General features: G+C 38.3%; 1 protein-coding gene across 3 annotated transcripts in view; it reads right to left on the minus strand.

The window, feature by feature from the left end:
• The window catches only part of ADAMTS3 (ADAM metallopeptidase with thrombospondin type 1 motif 3), a 265978-nt gene that overhangs the window by 222641 nt on the left and 17321 nt on the right, over positions 1-26016 (minus strand). For all 3 annotated transcript variants that reach the window (XM_087434422.1, XM_004419160.2, XM_087434423.1), the window contains exon 3: positions 23134-23540. In XM_087434422.1, the coding sequence (XP_087290548.1) occupies positions 23134-23540 (407 nt within the window). The remainder of the gene's footprint in view (positions 1-23133; positions 23541-26016) is intronic.

A 26016-nucleotide genomic window follows, 5' to 3' on the forward strand; every position in this document is an offset into this window, starting at 1 on the left:
TTCCCTTTCACTATGTCCAGAGATACTTCTTGAGTTCCTAATCAGATTATCTATTAGCTAGCTATTGCCCCAGCCTCCAAACTGCTCCATCACTTCCTCTCCACTTTTGTTTCACTCCCCACCATGTAACCTATTTAATTTTAACCTTCCTGAGTATAATTATGATCAGTACACTCTTGTTTATTGACGCTCCGATGCTCTTTAATGTTCTATGATAAAGCCAACTAAAGTTTTCACTGGCCTCCTTCCTCCCCTATACTTGCCATGTCTATATCTTTAGTTCTATAGTTTCCTCCATATGGACTGGCATTCCCTCTCTTTCCTATCTCTCTATGCTTAAATAATAAACATTCTTTAACACTCTCCTCTCTGAAGTCTCCCTTGACCTCTAGGATGGGAGTAATCATTCTGTCCTCTGAATGCCCCTCTGTATGTAGCTCTCTCCCTCCCTCTCTCCCCCCTCCCCTTTCTCTATCTATTTTTCTCTCTCTCTCTCTCTCTCCCAGTAGCTCTCTCTCATTTACACTGGAATAATGGTTATTTCTATAACCCCTATGTTGTCAGGCCTTACCCATCTATGGGCACTGATGAGTCCCACTAACAGTAATAACTTAAATGTCACCATCTCTTGGACCTGCTGATACGGGATTCCTAGGCCCACACAAGTCACAGGTATTTCAAGGAGACTCCAAGACATGTTTCCTATATATTCGTTAACAAGACTTCCCTGACTGCAGTTTTTATTTAGATGTCCTCCTATATTTCCACGGGGCTCAGACATAAATCTATTGAGAGTTAGAGCAGTAGAAAAATATGAAGAACAAATATTATCCAATACTCAGAACTGGTCTCTCTCTCAAGAGGCTCATCAGATTTTCATGCAATAGGCTTCCCCTGGGCTCACCCAGCCAGCCTACCCGCTGTGCCTCACACCTGTCTATACTTCTGCCCAGACTCCAACTGTAGTCACTGTTCTTCACTGTACTGTAAACTCTCAAAGATCCATGTTTAAATAACTTATATCCTTACCAAAACATTTAACATAGTTTCTTACACACAATCAGCCGTTAATGGCAAAATAAAATAGTCCAAATTCATGATTATTTAACATTTAATAATTAATCCAAATATTTATAACATTATGTTAGACAATCTAGGCCCTATTTAAGCCTAATTCTACACAGAGATCAACCTCTCTTCTCTATTTTTCCAATATTCACAGTCCCTTAAAATAGCAAGTATCTTTTGAAATCTGTTTCAAAAAGGTGTTAAAAACAGTGAGAATTTGGTACCTAGTTCACAGGGTTGTTATCAGGATTAAATAACATAATACATACAGAGTATTTAGCAAAGTGTCTGGCATGTCATCAGTACTCAATTAAGGTTAGTTTACATTACTCTCATGAAAGCTAAACTTACTTATAATTGTTCCAAAAACAAATTCTACAAAGAAACATCCTCAAAAGTGACTATTTCTTAAATAATACATAAAAGTATCCCAAATACTACACATTGTCTACAGTTTATGTTAAATTCTAATTTTGTCAATAATCACCTCTATTTAAATTGAAGTTATTCAAAGCTTTTAATAATCCAACTCCATTACTATAATAAAGACTGGTTACCAGAAAAATCAAGCCATAGCTACCGTATACAAATGAATGCTTTCTGTTATTTAACTTTAGCATTGCTCTACCTAGATCTCTGAAATAAGGTCCTATTATCTAGATTTCTATTTGAGATGGCCCCAAAACTTCCCACTAAAACACGGAACTTTGAAGGTCCCCTTAACCAAAGAGAAGGAGAACTCAAGAATTTCAAGTAAAATCATAGGAGACTTCTATAGAAATGAAGCTTAAGTGAGATGGCAGGTGAAATTGCTGGAGTTGATACAAGAAAAGAAGACCCCAAGGGAGGGACATTTCACAATCAAAAAGGAAATGGTACATCCTTTCTCCTACACACGAATTCATAATTGAAAAAAGGACTGAAAACCTTTCCTCCCACCATTGACCTTCTGAGTAGATGCGGTGGGCCAAACTTCATCCTCAATATTCACCACAGATCTTGATCTTTTTAACACCTGGTCCAGTCTGCAAAGTCACTAAATAAAACTTAATCCAGTTAGTTTCTCTCCATTTAACTTACATTTCACTTCCATGAAATTTCCTCTCTCCACAGAAGATTAAGCAGCACCTCCTACGTTGTCCTGATTATAATCCTCACACGTGGATAGAACCCTTGCGTGTAGAGGGCACTTTCACAGAACACTTACGGTAAGTTGAGACTCAGAGGCCAGAAACAGAAAAGAAACCAAACTCACCTAAAGTCTATGATTCATATCAGATACTGCAGTGAGAAAACAGTGATCCTCTGAAATTAGACCATTCTCATTACTAACTTTAGAACGAATACAGGATGATTATACTTATCAAGGTGAACTTTTAAGTCTCCCCCACACAGGCTCTATTCCATTCAATCACTATACCTTGTGTCATAGCTTTCTTGGAAACTGGTATAGAAATGAATCATAACCAACAAAAAAAGAACAGTCTTCATTTCTGACGTTAAAAATGTTAAAAACATTAAAACATTTTTTAAAGGTTAAAACCATTATAAAAGTTACAATGTTAACTTTAGACAAAGTTAAAAAAAAGGAAGAAAGAAATATCTAAGGCTGAGCCAGCACCAAAATGAGCTAGTTTCCTAACACTAGCAATTGTCTAACAGAATTGTTTGTCTTGAAAATATAAAATCCCAACCATAACCCCACCAGATAGAAAATAATATATTCTTACTTTATTTTCAGACAAGGCTCTTCTATCAAAATAAATGGGAGAGGATAATGATACCTGAATTTAATAACCTAGTTTTTAACTTTATAGGAGTCTTGGGCATTACCCAATAATCTCCCATATAGCAAAGAATGAAGACTTGACTACTCTAAAAGTTGAATAAGAGAAGAAAAAAAAAAGTAGGAAGAGTATATACTCAATCTACATTTAATAGACGCATTAAAAGAAAAAAAATCTTTCTATTTCCAATGAATTTTGAGGCAATTTCTTTACATTTTCATAAAGGTAATACAGGCCCAGAGTAATACCTCCTTTTTTCCTGAAAAGCAGTTTCTAGAGTTCTTATCTGTTTATACAATTAACGTTAAAAAAAAAAAAAAAAAAAAAAAACCTGAGGACAATGTTGCCCTGTACAAACATTTTGTCTTCCAGTATTGTGAAAACAAATTAAACCAAACAGTAAAATTGTATGCAAATATCACTCTCAAATTAAAATGAAATATACAAGAAAACTTACTATCTACCTTGTGTGAGGTAACATGTGAAACAATTCTATACACTACATTAAATTTTAATTATGATTAAATACAAAGAACCTAGATTGAAAACTTTTAAACATTTTTAAATAATTGCATGACTCATCCTTGCTGCCTTTATTAGTTTAAAAAATTAGTGAAAATACCAATATGCAACCCACTCAAAAGTGACTCATTTTGAAACTGAATTATTTCCATGCACAATCTGAACAATATCTTTAACATATGACCTGATTAGAGAGAGAGACATACACAGGGCATTCAGAGGACAGAATGATTACTCCCATCCTAGGGGTCAAGAGAGACTTCAGAGAGGAGAGTCTTAAAGAATATTTAATATTTAAGCATAGAGAGATAGGAAAGAGAGGGAATGCCAGTCCATACGGAGGAAAATATAGAAGTAAAGATACAGACATGGTAAATACAGGGGAGGATTGTATTAAAACACAAAAATAACATAAAAATGTGACTTGCAAATGCAAGGATTTGTCTATCAAGTACAGCTATTTGATCAAGGTTTGATTTATATAAGTGGAATCTACAATTGTTATAACTTGAATTTAGCCCTATATGAAAATAATAATAATTTGCCTCTGAAGATTTAACATATCTTGTTTTCTATTGTCAGGGGACTAAAACTGTGTAATCTAATGTATTTCCTTTTAAGCCTTAACTGCCCAAAACTTTAGAGCAATTTTTATTTCCCAAGTGTTTAATCTCATTCCCTTCATACTCTTGAAAAGACTCCTTTCAGCTTCCTTCACATGGCCTTTGTTCTGATCTTTCCTTAAATGATTTAGTTGGCATTGTCCTAACACGTGATCTCCTCAAGCCCTTTCAGAAGTAAGTAACAGGGAGAGACTTCAACAGGAGAAGGAGAAGAAGGATGGGGAGGGAGGAGGACAGGAAGGCAGAAGGCAGGAAGGTGTGCAGGCACCTACACACACCTGATCCTCAGCACTGTCACAGATCTGCCGTTCTGTTTGTGAAAACAACACTAGACTCCTTCTAAGTAAGTACATGCTGACAATGTGCTATGATTTCTAAAGTTGAGGCAATGACAATGCTGTACAAGTAATAAATTATAAAAACCGAGCGTATCTAAAGAGAATACTAATAATAATTAACTTTATTGAATGTTTATTATATCCCAGGCACTATACTAAGTGCTTATATGGATTATTTATTTTTCACAATCACCCAAGAAGCAGATTTTTTTATTATTATTAAATTATTTATTATTTTTTTTAAAGGTCTTTATTTTGTCGTTTTTCTTTTTTTTTTTAATTTTTTTTTCCCCCCAAAGCCCCAGTAGATAGTTGTATGTCATAGTTGCACAGCCTTCTAGTTGCTGTATGTGGGACGCGGCCTCATCATGGCCGGAGAAGCGGTGCGTCGGTGCCCGCCCGGGATCCGAACCCGGGCCGCCAGCAGCGGAGCACATGCACTTAACCACTAAGCCACGGGGCCGGCCCTAAATTATTTATTATTAATGCCATTTTACCAATGAGGAAATGAGACTTAGAATGGTTTTATACCTAGTATGTGGTAAAGCTAAGATTCGTACTCCTAACTCCAGAGTCTGTGCCCTTAACCAGTACGCTCTGATCATTGTTATTAAGTAAAATGTAACTTGTTAGTATGATATATATTTTATGAAGTATGTAACTGGCATTATGCTTCATGAGAACTAGGCATAGGATAGGCAGCTAAAATAAAATACTGAAATGGATAATAATTTTATATTGCCAAACCAAGCATTTGAGTCAGGTGACAAAAAGGAAAAAAATAGAATTGGACAGAATAGGAAGCCACCCCAAGACCTCTTGGAAGTACTCTGGATCCATAACCAGGCGCTAGATAGGGAAAATGCCAGAGACAGGAACTGTGAGACCTGGGTTCCAGTTCTTTCTCTGCTGCTAGTTAGAAATGTGTGACACTGATTTCATCACTCGGCTTCTCTGGGCAACAGTTTCCTCATCTATAAGACAACAGGAATGATTCTATAACAGCCAAGGACTCTGTACTCCATGACTGAAACCCTAGGAGGACACCCAGGCCCTTCCGTTCCCTTGTGAGGAGTGCTCACAGCCCCAAGGTGATCCACACTGGGAGGGGCATCTGCTCCATATCACGGAGGGTCAGAACAGATAGAGTCTTAGGACCCCACTCCGATTTAGTCAGGGTAAGTGCTTCTCCTTTGAGAGATCAAACTTCACTGAAGAAGAATTCTCCATGCTAGACAAGCCCTAGATAAGCACCCAGGTCAGATAAAAGACCCCGAAGTAAGCAGTGACCGGATGTCCCTTCCACTAAGAAGTGCTCCACCACCCCAATATAACTGAGGAAAAACCTCTGTCCTCAAATTTCTCCCTGAAACTCCACCAATTATTAGAGGGGCACCTGAAGTTAAAAAAATAAAACCACCAGTAAAGCAATTAGGATAACTTAGAAAAGAAGCTAGTTATCAGCCATACTTTAGTGTGGAATAGTTCAATCATCTTGAAAGAAGTGACACTTGAAGGAACTTATAGGAATAAATTTGCTCCCTTTCTTTTGGCCTCATCCTCCAAAGAAAGAGAAGTGGGCAAAGTCAAGATCAAACTTAAAGAAAACTGTGAAAAACAGAAAAATGCGTGGTCTTTTTCTTTTGTTCACCTCCTTCCTGATGGTCCGTTTTCCCAGGCATTGCCCGGTTCTTCACACCTTCCTGATGTAGGCTTTGTGTTCACAGGCCCCTCACCTGTCCTTTCTGCATCCTCAGTGTCCTTCAGGAGCAAGTTTGCTTAGCTGGTAACGTGATTTGATCTAAGCTCGAAACTCCTAACTAGAGAGTATGATATTTGCGTTTTCTAATGGTGGAAATTCCAAGCAAAATGACTGTGAGCTGCAGAGGGGAGAGTTGGGGGGGAGGTGGCAGTGGATTTATGTTCCCCTTAAAACATCCCCATGTACCTGTGAATAGCACGAATCAAATTCCCCCCCCAAAGAAACACAGAGGTGCAGGAGGGGGCCGGTGAGGTATCACAGCAGAATTTAAGAGTCTGGGATTAGCCAGCCCCAGCCTTCTAGGGCTTCACCCCAAGCAGGAAATTGCTGCACTGCTCCATGGCTTCCCTGCACCGGTGCCCAGGCAGCTGGCCAATTCGCTAACCCCTTCCCTGGCCTCGCACAGACCGCATCGTCCGCACAACCCTGGCCCCACCGTAACCCTGGCTGGCTTGAGGAGAGTTGGCAGAGAGAGTCCAGGGTGTGCTATTTAAAGCTATAAGCAGCTACTGTGGATGGAGATGAGCTGCTTTAGCAGCAGAGGATAAGGCCAGTCACAGAAGATTTGCACTTGCCCTATGAAATTCACTCACCTGCTGCAGTTAGGCACCCAAATTTGATAGAAAACAGCTCAGTTCCATTTATTAATTACTAGTACTCATCTATCTATCCCATCCAGCAATTTTTTCATAAACTGCTTTATTTCAAATCCTTAGATTCGATTTTCAGCCTCAAAATATACTAATGAAATATATATATATATATGTACATATATACTACAGATACACACACCTAAATACCCACACGGCCTATTTTATATAAACATACACACCTATACTCATGTATATATATACATATATAGATAGGGAATGCAGATATAAAGAGAGATCCATACATGTGTCTATGTTTGAATTCAAGCAGCCCAAGCTATCTGAATTGTTAGGAACAGCCTCTGGGAACCAGCATTACACAACCATCAAAGCACTGGTTCTCAATGCAGGTCTCCAGGTCTTCTGTGAGACACAAGACAAGACACTCACTTCCCTAGATTCCTAATCTAAAAATGGGAACTGTTGTCAGGATTAAGGTAATTCCTCTAAAGGACAGATCTGTGCCTGGCACACAACAGTCGGTACTCATAAATTTTAACTAGTATTAGTATTATGATAGAACATCTACATTAGCTCAGGAGGACCATTGTGACAGATTAGTTTTCTCTCCGAAGTCAAATTCTATCTCAGCCCACCCTGATAATCTGACCCCACGGTCTGCTTGTCCTCTTACTTCATAAAATGTGCTCAACCAGCACCTTATCTAGAGAACTCCTATTCATCCTTAAAAACTCAGCTCAACTACCATTTCCTCAGGGAAACCTTCTTGACCCCTAGCCTAGGTCAGATGATTGTTACTTTTTTCATAAAACAATGTCCCTTTCTTTTATAGCATACATGCCAGTTTACTTAGGCAGTTCAGGGACTTTAAAAAAAGTAATGTCTGTGTTTCTCACTTTATCTAAACTCTATAGTATGCCTGCTTTTGCTCACTGTTGCATCCCCAGCACTGAAAGTACACAGCATTATAGCAGGTGCTCAATAAATACTTGTTGAATGAATGAATGACTCAGCCAAGTTCTATCCAGTTGTCAATCAATCAATCAATTTCCTCCTAAGAAGCAGAAAGAGAGAGAATTAACTCACAGGAATATAAAGAATCCTGGGAGTTACCAAGAAACACAAAAGTTGGAAAAACCAATATTGTCTAAAAGAAGTCAAACAATCCAAGAAACCGAAGGTGTGTGGCTTCCTGTACTTGGCTTGAGAACCTTTTTTAACATTCCATAAAGGAGAAACCACAGAAAGAAACAAAAGTTACAGGGCAGAGTTCTGGGTACCAAAGGGGAAGGAAGGAGAGGGATTCTGCACAGAAGCATTTATTCAATTAAGGTTGATGAAACCTGGACAGTGATAGCGAGCAGATCATAGCACCATGGAACTTAATGTCCCGTGTCTTCATTCATTCAGCAACTAAACAGGTATTTATTGTGCACCTACTGTATATCAGGCATGGTACTTGGTTTTACGGATACAGGAGTAAGCATTATAGACACAGTCCCAACTCTCACGGAGTTTCTAGTTTAGCACAGGGGGAAAAGGTATTAAACAAATAATTTATGTATGATCAGTGCTCAGAAAGGAGAACTACATGGGGCCGGCCCAGTGGCGCAGTGGTTAAGTGCATGCACTCTGCTTAGGCGGCCCAGGGTTCGCAGGTTCAGATCCCTGGCGTGCACCAATGCATCCTGCGCTTATCAAGCCATGCTGTGGAGGTGTCCCATATAAAGTAGAGGAAGATGGGCATGGATGTTAGCCCAGGGCCAATCGTCCTCAGCAAAAAAGAGGAGGATTGGCATCAGATATTAGCTCAGGGCTGATCTTCCTCACACACAAAAAAAGGAGAACTACAGGTTGCTGTAGTAACAACCTTGACTGGAAAGTCAATATATAAGCATATTTTATTTTCTTCCAAGGAATTAGTCCAAAGTATAATATTTTTATAGCGTGTTTTTAAAAATTCTTTTTCTTTTAAGCAACAGGTCACCACGCTGATTTATATCTGCGTCTGTTGCTTAACAGGAGTAAATTAATTTGAGACACTCTATACCTCTACTATGGTGTTGAACTCAAGTGTGGGTGTGAGTCAAGATGATGTTGCCCCATCACTAGCTCATAAGTGAAAGAAGAGGAGATGGAAAATGAAAAGGGAAAAAGATTTAGTTATGAAAACCACAGCATTAAAACACTATTCAGGAGGATGGAGTTGATTTATATGAAATCTTAGGAACCTTAAACTTCCAAGTTGATAGCACTCCCTTCATTTGCCTTTTTTGTGTGTGTGAGGAAGAGCAGCCCTGAGCTAACATCTAATGCCAATCTTCCTCTTTTTTTTTTTTTTTTTTGCCGAGGAAGATTGGCCCTGGGCTAACATCTGTGCCCATCTTCCTCTACTTTATATGAGATGCCACCACAGCATGGCTTGACAAGCGGTGTGTTGGTCCGCGCCCAGGATCCAAAGCTGCGAACCCCAGGCCGCCACAGCGGAAGGCATGCACTTAACCACTGTGCCACCAGGCCAGCCCCTCCCTTCATTTGTAAAAGTTACACACATCAAAATCTAAACACATCAAAGAAAGGTCTGTAATTCAACTTTCAAAAGTGGTCATCAGGGGTCGGCCCGGTGGCGTAGTGGCTGTGTTCGCCGGCTCTGCTTCGGCAGCCCAGGGTTCGTGAGTTTGAATCCTGGGCATGGACCTGCGCATTGAGCATCGGGCCATGCTGTGGCAGCATCCCACATACAAAAAGTGGAGGAGGATGGGCATGGATGTTAGCTCAGGGCCAATCTTCCTTCAAAAAAAAAAAAGTCGTCATCAATTCTCCATTCCAATATTCACACCATTCAGTGTATCAATATTGATTTGCTGAGCACATACTGTGAGCCAAGCATTGTTAAAGAGCCAGAGGAAGAGTTCTTGTTCTCAGTAGAGAGCCACGCTCCTCCCAACAACAAACGTAAAAAATCAATTCAAGATAAGTTTGAGATGCCAATAATGGCAACAAATAAGATTAAAAACACTAATATTGTGTAGAGTGACTAGGGTTTCTGTTTTAGTTAGAACAGCCAGGAAAATCCTTTTTGAGGAAATGGAATTGAACACGCAAATGATGAGTAGGAACCTCTATTTAAAGATCTACAAAAGAATATTCCGAGCAGAAGCAACAGCATTTCCAAAAGTCCAGAGACAGGAAAAATTTGGATTATTTGAAAGATAAAAGGAAGATCAGAGTGGCTGGATACAGTAAACAAGGGACTGATACCAGAGAAGTACGCTAAGACCATACTTTGTAGAACAGTGGTTTTCAAAATGTAGTGTCACCTGGGAACTTGTTAGGAATGCAAACTTTCAGGCTCCTCTGCACAGCTACTGAGTCAGAAACCCCAAAGTTGTGCCCAGAAATTTGTTTTAACAAGCCCTCTATGGGATTCTCATGCCCACTAAGGTTAGAAGCCTCTTGGGGAGAACAATGATTCTCAACTCTAGCACCAAATTAGAATCATCTGGAGTGGCATTTAATCTACTTATGCTGAGCCTTAACCCAGACCAAATGAATCTGTATCTCTGGGGCTAGGCTTTAGGGATCTATATTTTTTTAGAAGCTCTTTAGGTGATGATGATACAATGATTATTGGAACTACTGACATAAGGGTCTTAAAAGTCATGGTAAGAAGTTTGGATTTTAATGGGAAGTGACCGATGGCTTTTAAACAGAGAAAAGTTCATCAAGTTTAGAAAGGTCACTTCAGCTTCTATGTGAAGGATAAAGAGGGGCAAAAATGGACCAAAAAAAACCATTGGTCACTGTAGTATCCAAGGAAGAGATGATAGTGGTTTGGACCAAAGTTGCACCACTGAAAATTTAATAAGTAGGTTCAGAACACATTTTATAGAAAAACCTCAAGACTTACTAATGGATTTTATGAGAGAGATGAGGAAAAAAGAAGAATCTAGCATAAGCCTAGGTTTTTGGCCTGAGAAATAGTGCCCAAACTTTTCTTTTCGGAATAAATCATGCAAGGGTGGTTATCAAGTGTTTATCTTTGACCTGTTAAATTTGAGATGGCTATTAGACATCCAAGTGCAGAAGCTGAGCAGGCAGCAGGATGCACATACAAGTCTGGAGCTCAGAGGAGAGGTCAGGGCCAGACACTTAGAGTCATCACTGTATAGATGGTATTTGAGATCATAAAACTGGATGTGATCGTCTAGGTTGAGAGTATAGATACTAAAGAGAGTGGATAAAGCATGGAGCTGTTGCATGGACAGAGCATAGGGTTGACTCATGGGAGCCCAAGAAGCGTGATGGTCCCTGACTGTTAAAACATAGGACAACTGAAGATCTCAAGGCCTCTGCGATGCCCCATGGCACAGCCCCACCACCAGTTCTTGAAAGTGAAGTGATTTTAGTAACACAAGCACTTCTTAGTGACTACTGGTACTGGATAACTTAATGTGAGTGTCCACTTCAAAGCTCCACCTACCATCAGGAAATCTTTACATGAATCAAAAGAGGTACCTGAGAATCAGACACATTAAGTGGCTTGTCCAAGTTCACACAGTTTCTGTATTCTGTCAGAACTTGGCCTAGGGAGATGGCACTCACGGGGTTTCCAATGAACATGTAGCCTCCAGCAAAGAGACCAAGAGAGGAAGCTGTAGTTGTGCACAGTTAATCCAATCTGGGACTGACAGATGCTGAGTCATACTGGCTGGGATATGACTGGGCAGTGGGCAAGGGCCAAGACAATATTACAGACCAAAAAAAAAGTTGAAATTCCTTACTGGAGAAACCAGGTCAGCTTGGAAAAATCAGTATCCAGTATCACTGCACACAAACAAGAAACAGACGGTTGAGTTAACTGAGAACTTATTAGAAATGGAAACCTTCAGGCCCCTCTGCAGACCTACTAAATCAGAAACTCTGAGGTGACCCCTAGCAATCTATGTTTTATCAAGCCCTCCAGGAGATCATGATGCCCACTAAGGTTAGAGGCCCCTCTCGGAGAACAATGACTCTCAACGTTAGTTCCACATTCCTCAAATGCAACATATGAGAAACTGTCCTAGGGAAATGGCTGCATCAATAGAGCTGCCACAACATTCCTACGTTGAGGTAATTTGGTACTTCCCTTACAGCATATCCAAGGGACAGTCTCTTAATATTTTATAAAAATATAAATATATTTATATATATATATATATACAGACACATGTATGCAACATACATGTGTGTATATATGTGTGTGCATGCAAATGTATGTATATATATACATATACATATTTCTCTTTACAGTGGTTATTTCCACATTTCATTAGGAGTCAAGCTGAAACATCTCCCAAAACTGTAATAGCAGTTAGGTTCTTTGAAGCCTTCGAGAACACAAGACTTATTCATAGTTAGTAGATTAAAAATAAATTTTAAAAAGTAAAAAGGCATTATTAGAAAGTAACCACATCTCAATGTTTGGAAGAGTAACACTCATACATGGGATTTCCACTCCAGACCATGATTAATGAATAATGGTCAGTGTGATGCTTTGAGTTCTTCCTTAGCCAGGAATGCACTGTCCATAAAAATAAATAGAACACATACTTAGTTACAGAGTCATAGAACACCAGTCCTAAAAGGAAGCTCAGGAAGCTTATAGTCAACAGTTTCCTAATTGGAGACCCCTGTGCCCAGAGGGACCAGTGGAGGCAGTAATGGAGATCTGGGAATGACTGTCACTGTGTTCTAAGGCTGAACAAAATGCTACAGGTCTACGAATACTTTAATCTTTTCACTGGAAAAGATCATCAACCAGTGTACAGGGAGAGTAATTTGTACTCATTGGGAACTTTCACCAACAATTTTGTATGTTTTTGATTATTAACAGATAGATAAAACGATTCACCACTATTTAAACAGTTTGCCCGGCCTTCAAAATATTTTGAAACATAAAGTCCAACAGGTGGAACAAAAAGAATCACTGATCTAATTCAAGCCCCTAATTTTTAAGTATGGGAAAGAGTAACAAGGTAGTTCAATGAATTCAGCCCAAATTTAAAAACACCCTCATAGATTAACACGTTTCCAAAATTTTTCCAAGCACGGCATACAAAAAGAGGCCCCTCCTTGAAAATTTTAGATCAATGGCTAGGGTCTAGGACCAATATGGCTCGGAGTCTTCCCTCATCATTATGCTAAGTCTAGGTGTGGTACCACAGTTGAAGCCAAAGGTGAATATAATGTGCAGCTGACCAAATAGAAACAGAGATCTCACGGTGACTTAATTTTATCTGGACTCAGATCACTATGCTTCGTCTGCTTTCTTGTCCTGGCAGCCAGTTAATACCATCCTCAGAGCCAGGTATGCAAAATAAAGGACTATACGAAGCCAGGCAGGAAAGCATGAAATATTGGCATCCTCTAAGCAAGATCAAGTATCCTGCAAGCCCAAAGGAAGTATTACCCCAAGATTCCAATCACTATGTTAAAAGCATCGTGTTTCACAGATAATGCTAAATAAAACATTTCCCACTGTGTTTGGGTTGCTAACATTTGCAGAATCTCTCACTAAGTGCTGTTCTTTATTTTCCCTTGGGCTTCACATGCTCAGACTGGGTCCCACTATGTTCATATGACACTCCAGCACCTAACAGCACCGTCCTCTCAGTCTATAAAGATCTTTCACTTTTAGGGACATCATCAGACAGAGATAGGCCTTCCAGAAATCTCTTACATTTTAAATTGGGGTTGGAAAGTCCTATCGGCTAATCAAAAACTTACCAAGACCTTTAAAGTCTACTTTGATAATGCCATTTAAGTTAAAAAGTGCATTTTCTGGTAGTTGGAGCTAGGGACCCACCATACCACCTTTCTCTCCATCTCCCTCACTTGCCTCCACAGAGTTGTAGAAAACGCATACTCTTTGCTGTATACTTTTTTTTTTTCACGGAAGACTTCAGACTGGAAAAAATATAGTGTAAGATAGCATATTAACCACCATCACCTAATAAAAGAGATATGAAATGAATAATGTTGGGAATACTCTGAACAACAGTGTATGCTATCTAATACCATAGCACTCTTTATCACTGTTCCAAAAATGTCTCACTCTGAGATTCATAATTCAAAATATTTGACCAAATGAAAAGCCTGAATGTTAAAATTGTGACTTATGCCTGGTTAATTCCATTCCAGCCAGGGTATGGGATATATTACACCACAAAATGGAAATGTTTCCTAAAGCTGAAGTGGTTTGCTGCGTGATGCACTGAACGATTGAGTGGTTGATTGCGTAAAACCGAAGTATCGTAATAATAACAACAATATGAGATCAATCATGGTCACTATATCTTTGCCAACCCTGAAGAATCTAATACATGGAACAAGATGGTTTCACTTCATATTTCTAAGTAGAACCTAAGGGAGAACTTTCTAAGTGGCAGAGCTATATATAAATAAGAAGGAAAGCAGTGAATTTCCCATCCTTAGAAGTCTTCAGGAGAGGAGAGGTTAGAGTACTCCTCAGAGATGATGATGATAACAGAGCCTGCATCAGATGGAGAAGGTGATCTGAAAGTTACAGGATTTTCACCAAGGTATTCACTTCATAGAAGACTGTATTTTCCACAAGTTAGGTCACAGGCTGAGTTGGGCAACTGCAGTATTTCTTACCTTGCAATCTTAGTCATTATTATTAATCTCAAAATATTAAGGACAAATAATTGTAAATGGAAAAAGAAGGAAAGGGACTGTAGTAACAATCGTTGATCTCCTAGGAGCCAGGCTGTGTGAAAGACGCATTCACAGTCATGGTAGTGACAAGCATTATTTGACCTGAAAAGCATTCCTTTCCCCACTTTACTGAAGGAAAGAGACCTTCAAAAGGTTAAACAACTTGTTTAAGGTCACAAGGCTGGTAGGTGGCGGACCTGGAATTGGAGTCCAGGTTTGCTGGATTCTAAACCAACGCCATGGCCGCTACCAACATGAGCCATTGCCCTCAACCATTTTACCAACGTTTCGACTTCTGTCATCCATGGTACTTAACATTTTTCCAAACTGAACTCTTCCAAAGCATCATAATTCTGAATAGTTTGATCACTGTTCCTCTTCACTGGTGTTTACTGGTTACTCTCACTACAAAACTCCACATTTAATATCTTCTAAATATTTTATAAAAGTAGGCTATAACAATCTGGACAATGCTTTTCAAACCTATCAGCCTATATAATGTCCTTTTTTTTTTTAATATTACTGACTTTGGACTTAGATGTCAGTAACAATTATATATTCCTATTTCTTTAATCAATAAACTAGAATTTTCAGAAATTTGTTATAATTATGGAAGATTTGAGCCTGTTTATCAAAGGACTGACAAACCACAATAAGTCCAATGATAATCTCTTGATACACTCAGTATAGTCTAGTATCGCTCAAAAATTAATCAACTCCTTTGAAAATAAACATTCGAAAAAAATACCAAGTGTTTAACATTCCTTGTTTTAGAGACAGAGAATTCAAAGTCTGACTACCTTAATAAAAAAGACAATTGATTTTTTTATCCTCAATTTTTTTTACAATTTCACTGTTGTAAAGTGACAACAGTAAGTTAAAACTTCCCTTTTCAATTGTACTCCTGCTCAATCTCTCTACATTTCCAGCAGTATTAAAAACATACAAGTTAATTCATGTCATGGCCTCCTTGTCAATGACCCATATTGTGAGGAGCATATTGAGGTAACTTGGGGTAATAGAACCACCACATGCTTTGTTGTCAACAGACCCATGTGCCAATCTAGCTCTGCCACCAACTCTACAAACTAACAACAAATTCCATCACTGGTCCTTGAGTCAAAGTATTTAATTAAAATTGATTTTCTCTGCCTTTTCTACGGTTTTCCATATATACGTGTGTATATGTGTATAAATATGTGTGTGTATAAATATATATGGAAATGTATGCACATATATTCCTGTACATACACACAAACATACATAGCTATACAGTATAGGTACTATAAGTGACAAAAAATAAAATGGGGGCTTAATATCAAAGTCAACTCATTTATTGATAGGGTTATTTTTGTTTCTTTTGTTTTTTGGGAGTTAAGTTGATCAAATTACTCTTTATGCTCTACTTTTTTACTTTCTACATAGCAGTGCAGTACAGACAAAAATCACTAAAACAGCATTAGGAGTACTCCTTGGAGAATGGAAAGAAGTAAGGGAGATGAATATATAGTAAGTATAGTAAGAAAGTGAGGAAACCTTTCAGATGGAAGAAATTATAGTCATAGAAGGAAGTTTACTAAATGGGGCACTTAACTGATCAAACTTGAAAGGCTGAAAGACCTAGATGATGGAAGAAGGTGGATTTTTCAAAATCAAATTTCGTAACCCTCTCAGATAAAATTTTGGGAATAAACTCTAGAAAAAAGTTACTGGGAAAAAAACCTCCCTAAACTCCAGAGAAGAAGGCCCCACGACTTCAAAGAAACTTTTCTGTGAAGGAACATAATTAAGGAACAGGAATCCTTGCCCTCCTCTCATCCTGAATGACCACGTAAGCCTGTCATCAATGACACAGTCACTGGTCTACCCTCCTTTTTCTTTCTCTCTCTCTTTTGTATCATATTTGGTCCTATATTCAGGTAAATACTGACCAAGACCAATTTGGCTCTCCTGAGTATTCGTTATATATGTTACAAAGTTCATGAAATCAACTTACCCCCTCCTCTCTCCATTCTTATAGCCATGGCATGCGGACCTCCAGACAGCTCTCCTCCTGTCCTCAAAGGCTCCTCCTCCTGCCCATCCCATGCCCTGCCATCATCAGTGATTACTTGAACATAAATGTTTATCTTTTCAATTCTCCGTATCATAAATATTGCTTCCTCCAGGAAGCCTTCTACCATCTTTCCAGGCAGAAACAATCCTTCCACTATCCAAGCTCTCCTATTTCATCTATTCTAGCCTTAGAGAATTTAAAACATTCCGCCTTGTACCTTGGTTCTGCTTTTGCATATCTTATTTCCAGTATTCTTGGAAGACAAAGCTTATGCCTGGCTTACCTCAGTATTTACTACAGCAATCAATGTAGCACATTACAAATCCTAGTGCTTCAAAATGCTTTATTAACTTGGATCAGTATTCCTAGAAGCAAAGATTAAGTCAAACAAATAACATAGTTTTTGCAGTTGAGAATCTTGAGGCTGGGTTTAGTTTGCAAGAACTCTGTGACCTCAAAGCAGGATTATGCACAAGGACATCACATCAATACCATGCTGTCCTTTTGTTCTTGTTTTAATGGCAATTTACCCAGAAGAAGATATTTAAGATGGGGTTAGCACTATCTTCACAGTTAAAGCATTTCTTGAGTATCTTTAAAAATCTACATTAGAGTTTTAATGAAGTCCTGGTTGTCATGGCATTGGGAAGAACAGGAAGCATTACTTCTCATGTCAAAAGCAGAAAGAAAATATTTCTGCTGCCCCCCCTTTTTTTTTTTAATATTTTTTTTAATTTATTTTTTTTGTGAGGAAGATCATCCCTGAGCTAACATCCATGCCAATCCTCCTCTTTTTGCTGAGGAAGACTGGCCCTGGGCTAACATCCATGCCTATCTTCCTCCACTTCATATGGGACCCTGCCACAGCATGGCCTGACAAGCAGTGCATCGGTGTGCGCCCCGGATCCGAATCCGGGCCGCCAGCAGCAGAGCAAGTGCACTTAACCACTATGCCACAGGGCCAGCCCCTCTGCTGCCCCTTTTATTTTGTTTTTCCAAAGAAAACAAAGAAAGATTTGCACCATCATATTTACTTTTTTCCCCAATTTTTAACTCACCTTTAAACTTAATTTTTAAAAAAATTTACTATACCAAAGTTAGAGAAGATAATGAGAAATAAATCATAACCACATTGATCTAAACCAAATAATAAGCACTGAACAGGTGGTACTCATAAATAAACATGAATAATTTAGGGTAACTACAAAATAACGATTATAAAGAAATATTTTCATAATTTAAAAACACTTTTGACTTGGTTTTGTTTTGTTTTGTTTGTTCACCTCCTACTTTATTTCAAGCTCACATCTTTGGATATTCTTGTATAAGATCAACTAAAGCACACAAGAGAAATATAGCCAAAAATTTTGGAAAAAGCTTGACATATGTATGATTCTAGACTTATGCAAATTAGACATGAAATGTGAAAATTATCAAGGACTATGCTAAACCTTCCCTCTTTACCCCAGATAAGCATAAACTGGCTGCCTATCTATTTGAGAAAGGAGGCAGGGTGGGAGATGTATTCAACAGCCCAGATCTGGCATAGACACATACACACAAGTAGGTAAATATTGTCACTTCCTGTAGGGCCACGGCTTGATCAAATCTCAGGAAATAAGCAATGAGGCCTGTCATGGTACTGGCTCTCTCAGACCAATTAAACTAAAGGACTTTCATCCATTCTTCATTTTGAAAGGAGCCCATGCCTGCTGCTTTCTTCCTTCTACTTCTGGAAATTAAAGGGTATAGGGCCTTTGAGCTTCTTCTAATCCTACATTGCTAAAATAGCCTGGTGTAGGCACCCAGAGGCAAAATAAGTTTTCAGTACTTTGTTCCTGAGACCTTCTAAGGTCTCTTAAATCAGTGTATAAAACATGAAGATACAGATCTTCCTCTGTCCCACCAATAAAATACATGACACCTTCCATAGACATTTTCCACAGGAGAGAAATGTGGGAGGCAACTGGCCTTTAGCGATCAGGTTCTCCTCATAAAAGCAGATGTTCAAACCTCAACATCTACAGACCAGCCCTCAAAAACTCTCTTTTCCAAATCCACAATAAAGACAGACTTGTATCTATTTTTAGTACCAAACATCTCATTTACCAGATTGAGCTGTATTTACAATCACTGGTCAAACGTTCTCAATCCGAGGCACCCTGACTCATAATACTTTTTTAGGTAGACTTTTTAAAAAGTGCCTCTGCAGCTAGACTTACAGAAACAGGTACGGCCAGAACACGCTTTTGAAGGGACCAAATCCCAAAGCAGAAGTCTTAAGGCTGTTTTCTTTACAAGTTCGAAGTTGTCCACAAAGACGTCATTCGGCCATGCCCCAAATCTAAAAAGGATAAAATGCCTCCAATATTAACCAGATATGACTATCAGATATTTTAGAAAAGAGGTTCTGTTTATGGTTCCCAAATTGCTAACCTCAAGCTTCCAAGACCCTCTGCTTTAATAATGAAGATCCTATTAGATGCCTCAGGAGGCCTAAGAGTGGTCTGGAGTGAGAACAAGGCAGATGGAAGAGAAAAATAGGAGAAGAAGCATCTCCCACCTATGTTTTAACCAGGCCTTTCCTGAGTTCAGCCATTTTACATATTATTTTATTAGATAACCCCTAGCAATTTCATTTGAAGGAAGAATTCCAAATGTTAAAAAAATGTTGAAAACTTCTATCCTAGATAAATTCCCTTGATCATAAAATCAGCCCACAAGGAAATCACTGAGCTGGATAACTCAGGACAGCCACTACTAGTCAGTTCTTCCACTCCCCAATGGTTCTCTCTGATGATAATACAGGGGAATTAACAAAGCAATTTTCTTGTAGCAAGTCTAGAAAAATCCAGTTTCCTTATGTTATGAAATACATGATATAAAGTCTACTAACCAAACAACCCTTTATTCTGGCAAATTTGTAGACCACAAAATGTGATTGTGAGCTGCCACTACTCACAGGGGAGATTTCATGGTGTTACTGAGCAAATGCCAGAGCTCTGTGGAATAAAGAAATCTATTTTCAGCGGGAATCCTCAGCCAGAAGTGTCTTCCCACTAAGAAGTGTGTGAAATGCCTGCCATCACCATGACTCCTGACCACTGGACTCTCATTTCAGAGATGTGGAAAAAGAGAGGTAAAGCACGTCAACACCCTCCAGTCAAAGACCATGAAGAACACATCTGCCATTGACAAGCTGCTTTATTACATGTTGCACAGAGGAAGAATGCACACCAGAGGGAACCCTGAGCATCTCAGTAAGAGAGTGTTAGAAAGAACCTATTAATAGGATTTGGGTACTTTAGGGGAGAGTCTAGAGAAGTGGAACTTTGTTCTAACTTGGATGCTGTCACAAAGCAGAGACAATTCTGAATTCAGATTGAATATCTCAGTAACTTTTACCTATAAGTAAGGTGGACTAGAACAAGTATAAAGCTGTAATTGGTAAAGAATTAGCAGTCACTCATAAATAATAATCTTGGCAAAGAACAAGGAAAGATCACGCTAGACAGGAACAGACATTATTCGTGGCCACACTGGGTAAGACTCATTGTCAATTCCTTTGCGCAGAAGACTTTGATGCTGATTTCAGAAATGCACAGAATATTTTAGTTATTATGAATATCTATGTCTAGATCACATTCTAGACCATGGCTCTGTATATGTCACTCAAGGCATTTTTCTGTCGTCTTTAATGTTAAAGTAACTTTCCTGTGATCATTCCACACAGTTATCTGGAATAGGTAGACTCTACCTGACTATTTCAGTCAAGTTGCTGATGTCCAGAGGGGTAAAAACAGCTAAGTGTCACTGCTTGCCTTTCAAACTATCTGTGGTGAAGAAACAGTTTCTTTTCTCTCCAACTGGTTTCAGATTGATATTTTTGTAAAATACAATAAAATTACTAGAAAAAGAAAATGAAAGAGCGAGTCACAGAACACCAGCCCCAATTTTTTTTTTTTAATTATTAGAGCCAACACTTAGAGTCAAAAACACTTAGTCTCTCTTTCCATATTTATCTTGTCACAAACCTGAGACTGTGGACACACTTTGAGTAGCACTGTTTTCTTTCTTAAATTAAATTAGAGCATTATGTTTAATACAAATTAATTCTGAGTGTGCTGCCCATTTCAAATTCACAGAGGATGCCACACATAAGAGAAAAAAAGAGGTAAGGAATTTCACTTAGGGAGAAGGCCTTGCTATGAACTATCCAACCTTAATGACAAATAAATACCTGTGGCTCCTCCCTAGTGTAACAACTTCAAAGGACACATGTAGAAAAGCAGATCACTGGAATCGATTCTACATCAGTCTAAAACTAACCTAATCAAAAGGATTAGATTTCCCATCCAGGTAGGGCTTCAATGGCATTTTTCTTCCATATCACGAGACTTGACTATATACTTGCTTAACTATATACTTGCCAATTTTCCCTTTGGTATTTTTAGGCCAGAAGTGGCTGTACTTTCTACTAGGACAACTTGGATTTGATTATAATCCCAGAGCCTCCCAGGGCAATGGCTTTAAATCCCATCAGCTTAATCCTTGGGCATTTATGTTATCTCAATATCCCTGCTTCCCTTTCTGAGGTCAAGAAGGTCAAGCTTAAATCCCTACAAAGCAAGTTAAAGGAACAAAAAGGGTTTAAGAATCAGCTAATCAGTCAAATTTATTTACATTCCCATCAATTAAACTTCCTACTTCATCTCTGCTAAGGGCTTATCCTGTCCAATGCAATTCTGCAATTTTAAGAATTTGTCCCCAGTTTAATGAAGTAGTTGCTGGTGTTATCCCTCCAGTTTGTTGATCTGCTCTCTATAACCCTGCTTCTCTTCCTGCCATCATCTTCATTCTTTCTCCACAGCTGCTGTGAGCTGGAAACTCTGGAAAAGGCTTCCGTTTCTGCATACCCACGCAATCAGCACTGCCTGCTATAGGCCGGATCCTACCTTTTCCTTGATCAAGCTCAAGGCCTAGACCACTTATCTTTAATTCAAAATTCTGTCCCATTCATAAAATCTCTCCAGAAGATACTTCCCTTAACCACAATTTTTTAAGGTAAACATGACTCTAATATATATATAGATATCTATACATAAATATAGATACAGATATAGATGTGTATATATATATGTATTTGTCAGATATTTTGACACTTAAATTCTATAGCAAATTTAACATGTTTGAGCTCCATGCAGATGCTAGCCATGATTATTCCTTTTACCATTTCACAGTGCCTGGAATAGTGCTTGGCTCATAACTGGCTTCCTACAGATATCTTTTAATTAATTAATTAATGGATCAAAGAATCGAACAAATGAATACTTGTAGTGTACACTGGTAGTGTACATACACACACATTATATCAACAGATACATGATGTTGATAGTTAACACCATATCTTAAAAATGAGAAATTAATCCTAATAATGTTCATTCACACTTTATATCTATTTTCCTCTTCCTTAGAACAACTTGTTATTGTCCCAGATTTCTGTATATATGATTAGATAATTTGACATGTACTGTAAGAAAAATACTGATTGCTAAGTCAGGTTTTAGAAAAACCACTGTGATAATCTATTAAAATAACTTCCTTGCTTTTTGCCCTCCTTAAACTGATTTTCAAGCCAATATCCCAAGTTTCAAATCAAGGACCAAAAAATAAAGCCAACAACAATGAACTCATCAGCACTCAGTGAAACATATGGTGTCTTAACTCCTTTGAGTCGTGCTCATGCATACAGAGGACAACAGCAGAATATTCAAGGTATTGTTGGAGGACTAGCCAAGGTAGAATAATTACAAGTAGGAATGTAAGGAATATTTTGAGAAGTCCCAGAAAAGTGACAAAACAAAGAGAATAGTTCTGAACTCCCAAGAAACAGCAGCCTGGCAACCACAGAAAGAAAAATGGTTGCTCTTTTTGAACAAAGACTTGGAGTCAACTGTGAATGGAAGAGGCATAAACATTGACATACTTTTCAAATCACATCTGGAGATACAAAAATGTATATATATTTCACACCTGCAGAGTGCATAAAGAAAGGTCAGTTACTATTGGCCTCAACCACAAAACTGAAGGGCAATATATGGGTATTTTATTTGAAAATAAAGAAAAAAATGAATCAAAGCCACCTTACAGAGAGCATTACATCTCATGTTCATAAAGTAACGCTATTTGAACAAATTCTGACAGAGGATCTGCTCATTTCCCATTTTAGCATTCTGTGGGGAAGCGAAAGAATGCTTTCAAAATACTTTCTTTAAGAAGATATCCAAAGTTTCCACATAAGAAGTGAAGTACTATCATTTTGGAAGAATCTTGTTTCTTTAGAAAGTTTTCAGAATGCTTTGAAAGAAATAAGGCAATAAAATTCCCCAATGTAATACAAATGAAAATATAAGCAAAAAATGCTAAAAGAGTGGCCTTTCGTTTCTCGGAATAATGTTGTCTTCATGTCAAAATTAAGCCAAGGCACACATCTTTGACAGTAAAATGCTTTCTAATGCTTCTTCCTGAACTTAAAATATAAAAATGAGGCTTCCTTTCCACCTTCACCTTCCAAACTATGTTGAAGCCATGCTGCACTTCCAAACACCTAAAAACATATACACACAAAAGGGAATGAGTCTTACCAGACCATCACAGTTGCTAATGGCAACAGAGGTTCCTGGAATGTCCATGATGTCACCAACATAAGCACAGTTAGTCTGCAAAGGCTCTGTTTTCCAGATTCTTTCTGAAGCACCTCCTGGTTGATGATCATTAATGGGCTCGGTTCTATTCCCAGGCACCAGAGATGTCTCCTGCCATTCCACAACAGCCCCAGGAGCTACTAGCTGAGTATTGGGCTTTAGTCGCAGATGAAAATCTCTTCCAAATGCTGTGATGTTAAAGAACAATTGCTCAGAGTTGGAAGACACGTCCCTCGTTGACCTCTTTTTGTGATTTGCAGAAAGAATATGGGAGAGATAATGTCCTTCAAAATTTGTGCTGACTGGAGTCACCAGCTCATACTCTCTATGTCTCTTTATTGGTAAATCTGTGGGGTAAAAAATAGAATTGTAGAACCCTGTGCAACAAGAGAACACAGGAGGATATAACATAGGCATAAAGTGCCTACTTCATAAAACTCCACCTCAACTTGCATAATAAATATATTTCTGCATTATCTCATAAGTATCAAATTTTGAGAACTTAAGTCATTTTTCAATTGCACTTAGTTAACTTTGTGTTCAATGAATCATTTTTTATTTTTTTTAAAGTTTATTATAATATGAATATTCATATCTCATTTACATGTTTAAGAACATGAATATAAGTTTCCATAAACTATATCTGCCTTGCTTATAATCAAGACATACTTCCAATTAATTTATTATTGGCATAACTGACATGAGCTACAAACTTTTAACAAAGTTACTACTATGGAGAAGAAATTTTTTTCTGATTGTTTTAATTATTTCCCTGTAAGAATCCTAGAATTCATACTAATTACAATAGCCACTTTATGTTGCATCTACCATAGGCCTGTAATTTATGCACTGTAGTTTATGGTGCTGTAGTTCATACACATTTTTTCCATTATAACAACCCTACCAATCATACTTCCCAGGTGAGGAAACTGAGATTCAGGGGGTATGTATCCAAGGTCAAATAACTGTGAAGCTCAGATATGGGTCCAAGTCATACTCCAAAGCCCATATACTCATTCTGCTACATCATGTCATGACCCATAAATCACAGAACATTTTCAGAAAATGAGGAGAATGGGTAAAAAAGAAGAAATAATAATCTATAAATTGAATATGCAGGTACTGGTTAGTCAAGAGCAAATAACACTGTCAGTTTGCACTGTATTCCTTACATGGGACAGACGTTTATTTAACTATGAATGTGTATTTGGGGTCCACCTCACAACATGGGTGGCCACTTACATGTTACGCTGAACTTCACAATTAGAACTTAATTCCCCTAGTTTAGCCAAACGTGAGCATTTTGTCAGCTGAAAGGCAAACATCCTTGGGAAAGATAACACATTGAATGAACTATTTATCCCTTTATAGAAATGATTTTGAAAGCAGAAGACAGGGGATACTGGAGAAGGAAATGAGGAAGGCAACAAGGATGAAGAAGGAAAGCATAGAAAGGAAAATCTGAGAACATGAATTAAAAAGTTCCCCACCTTCATAATTTTAGCCTAAGACTAGTCCTGTAGTATTAAAGACCCTGAAAAAATTACATGATTCACAAACACTCTCACCTATAGAAATTACATGTATGCCATCTAAAAAATTAGAGTTTGAGACCCATGAATGAACCTATAACCTATGTTTTAAAGTATCCTTCTGGAATCACTATCTTTTCATTATTTTCCTGCTTTTTAAATACCTCAAACAATGTGTAAAGTATCAGAAGACAAATGAAGGTGTTTTGCAACTAGGAAATTCCTTGAGTGCATGTTGTTATCATTATGCCACTGATAATGACCAATGTATTTAAACAAAATATCCTTCTTTATTCAATGCATGGAGAAAGTAACCTGGCTGTCAATATTTACTAGGCAGAGAAGAAGCGAAGATGGTCATATCACAGAGCAGAGTGAAGCCTGGCTCCAACACTGGCAGCAGCAGCAGCGTGATCCCTGCTTCGGAGGCTCTCTCTATCACAGTCAAGGACCTGCCCTAGGCGTTAGGGCAAGACAGACACAGAGAATCGGTCTCCCGTACAACCAAACACCTGGTGGATCCTTTTGTAAATTCTGGTTTAGAGAAAAAAGTCAAAATTTTAGGGAATGAACTCAAGTGTCACAGCAGAAGAGTGTTGGAGGAGAAAGTTTCCAGAGTAAGGGATGAATTGGGCTCCAGATGTGGACTCACAAAGCCTACCCCATGTTAATTCTTTGAGGCTAAGGAATTCCCCGTTCGACTTGGTTCTCCCAATATCATCTAATACAAGATTTTGCACCTGCCAGGGTCTCTTGTCAGTAGGATTTGTTTAATATGTATTAAGTTAGTAATGCAGATAACTAGAGGACCTCTGCTTTGTCTATGCTGCTCCACACTCTGACTTACTACCCAAGGCCCATGAGCATCTGGCTGCACCAATAATCCCAGTTATAACTCTTTCTCTAAACCATCAGTTTACTGTTTCAAGGGAAGGAGAAAGCAATGCTTAATTTTAACGTATGGATTTCCCATCTCCACTGAAGGGAATTCACACAACCAAAGTCTAGACAATATACCGATGCCTGGATTAAGTGACTGGAAGAATGCAAGGAGGCTCCTCCACACCCAAGAGGATACCCAGAGCCTCGTGCTTACAGTAAACCACACATCCTAGATTCTCTGGGACAGTTCCATTTTTCCACTGTCAGACAATATGCTCTGAATTTTTATTCAAAATTACGATGCTGTATTTCTAGAGAGCTTTATTTTCTCTAATGCTAAATAATAAATCATTCCCAAAACATACACAAGAGAAACATTTCTGAAATTAAATCCTGAACAAGTTAATTT

This window comes from Ceratotherium simum, chromosome 8, assembly GCF_057802395.1.
Source record: "Ceratotherium simum simum isolate JZ-2026a chromosome 8, ASM5780239v1, whole genome shotgun sequence".
NCBI classification, from domain to species: Eukaryota; Metazoa; Chordata; class Mammalia; order Perissodactyla; family Rhinocerotidae; genus Ceratotherium; species Ceratotherium simum.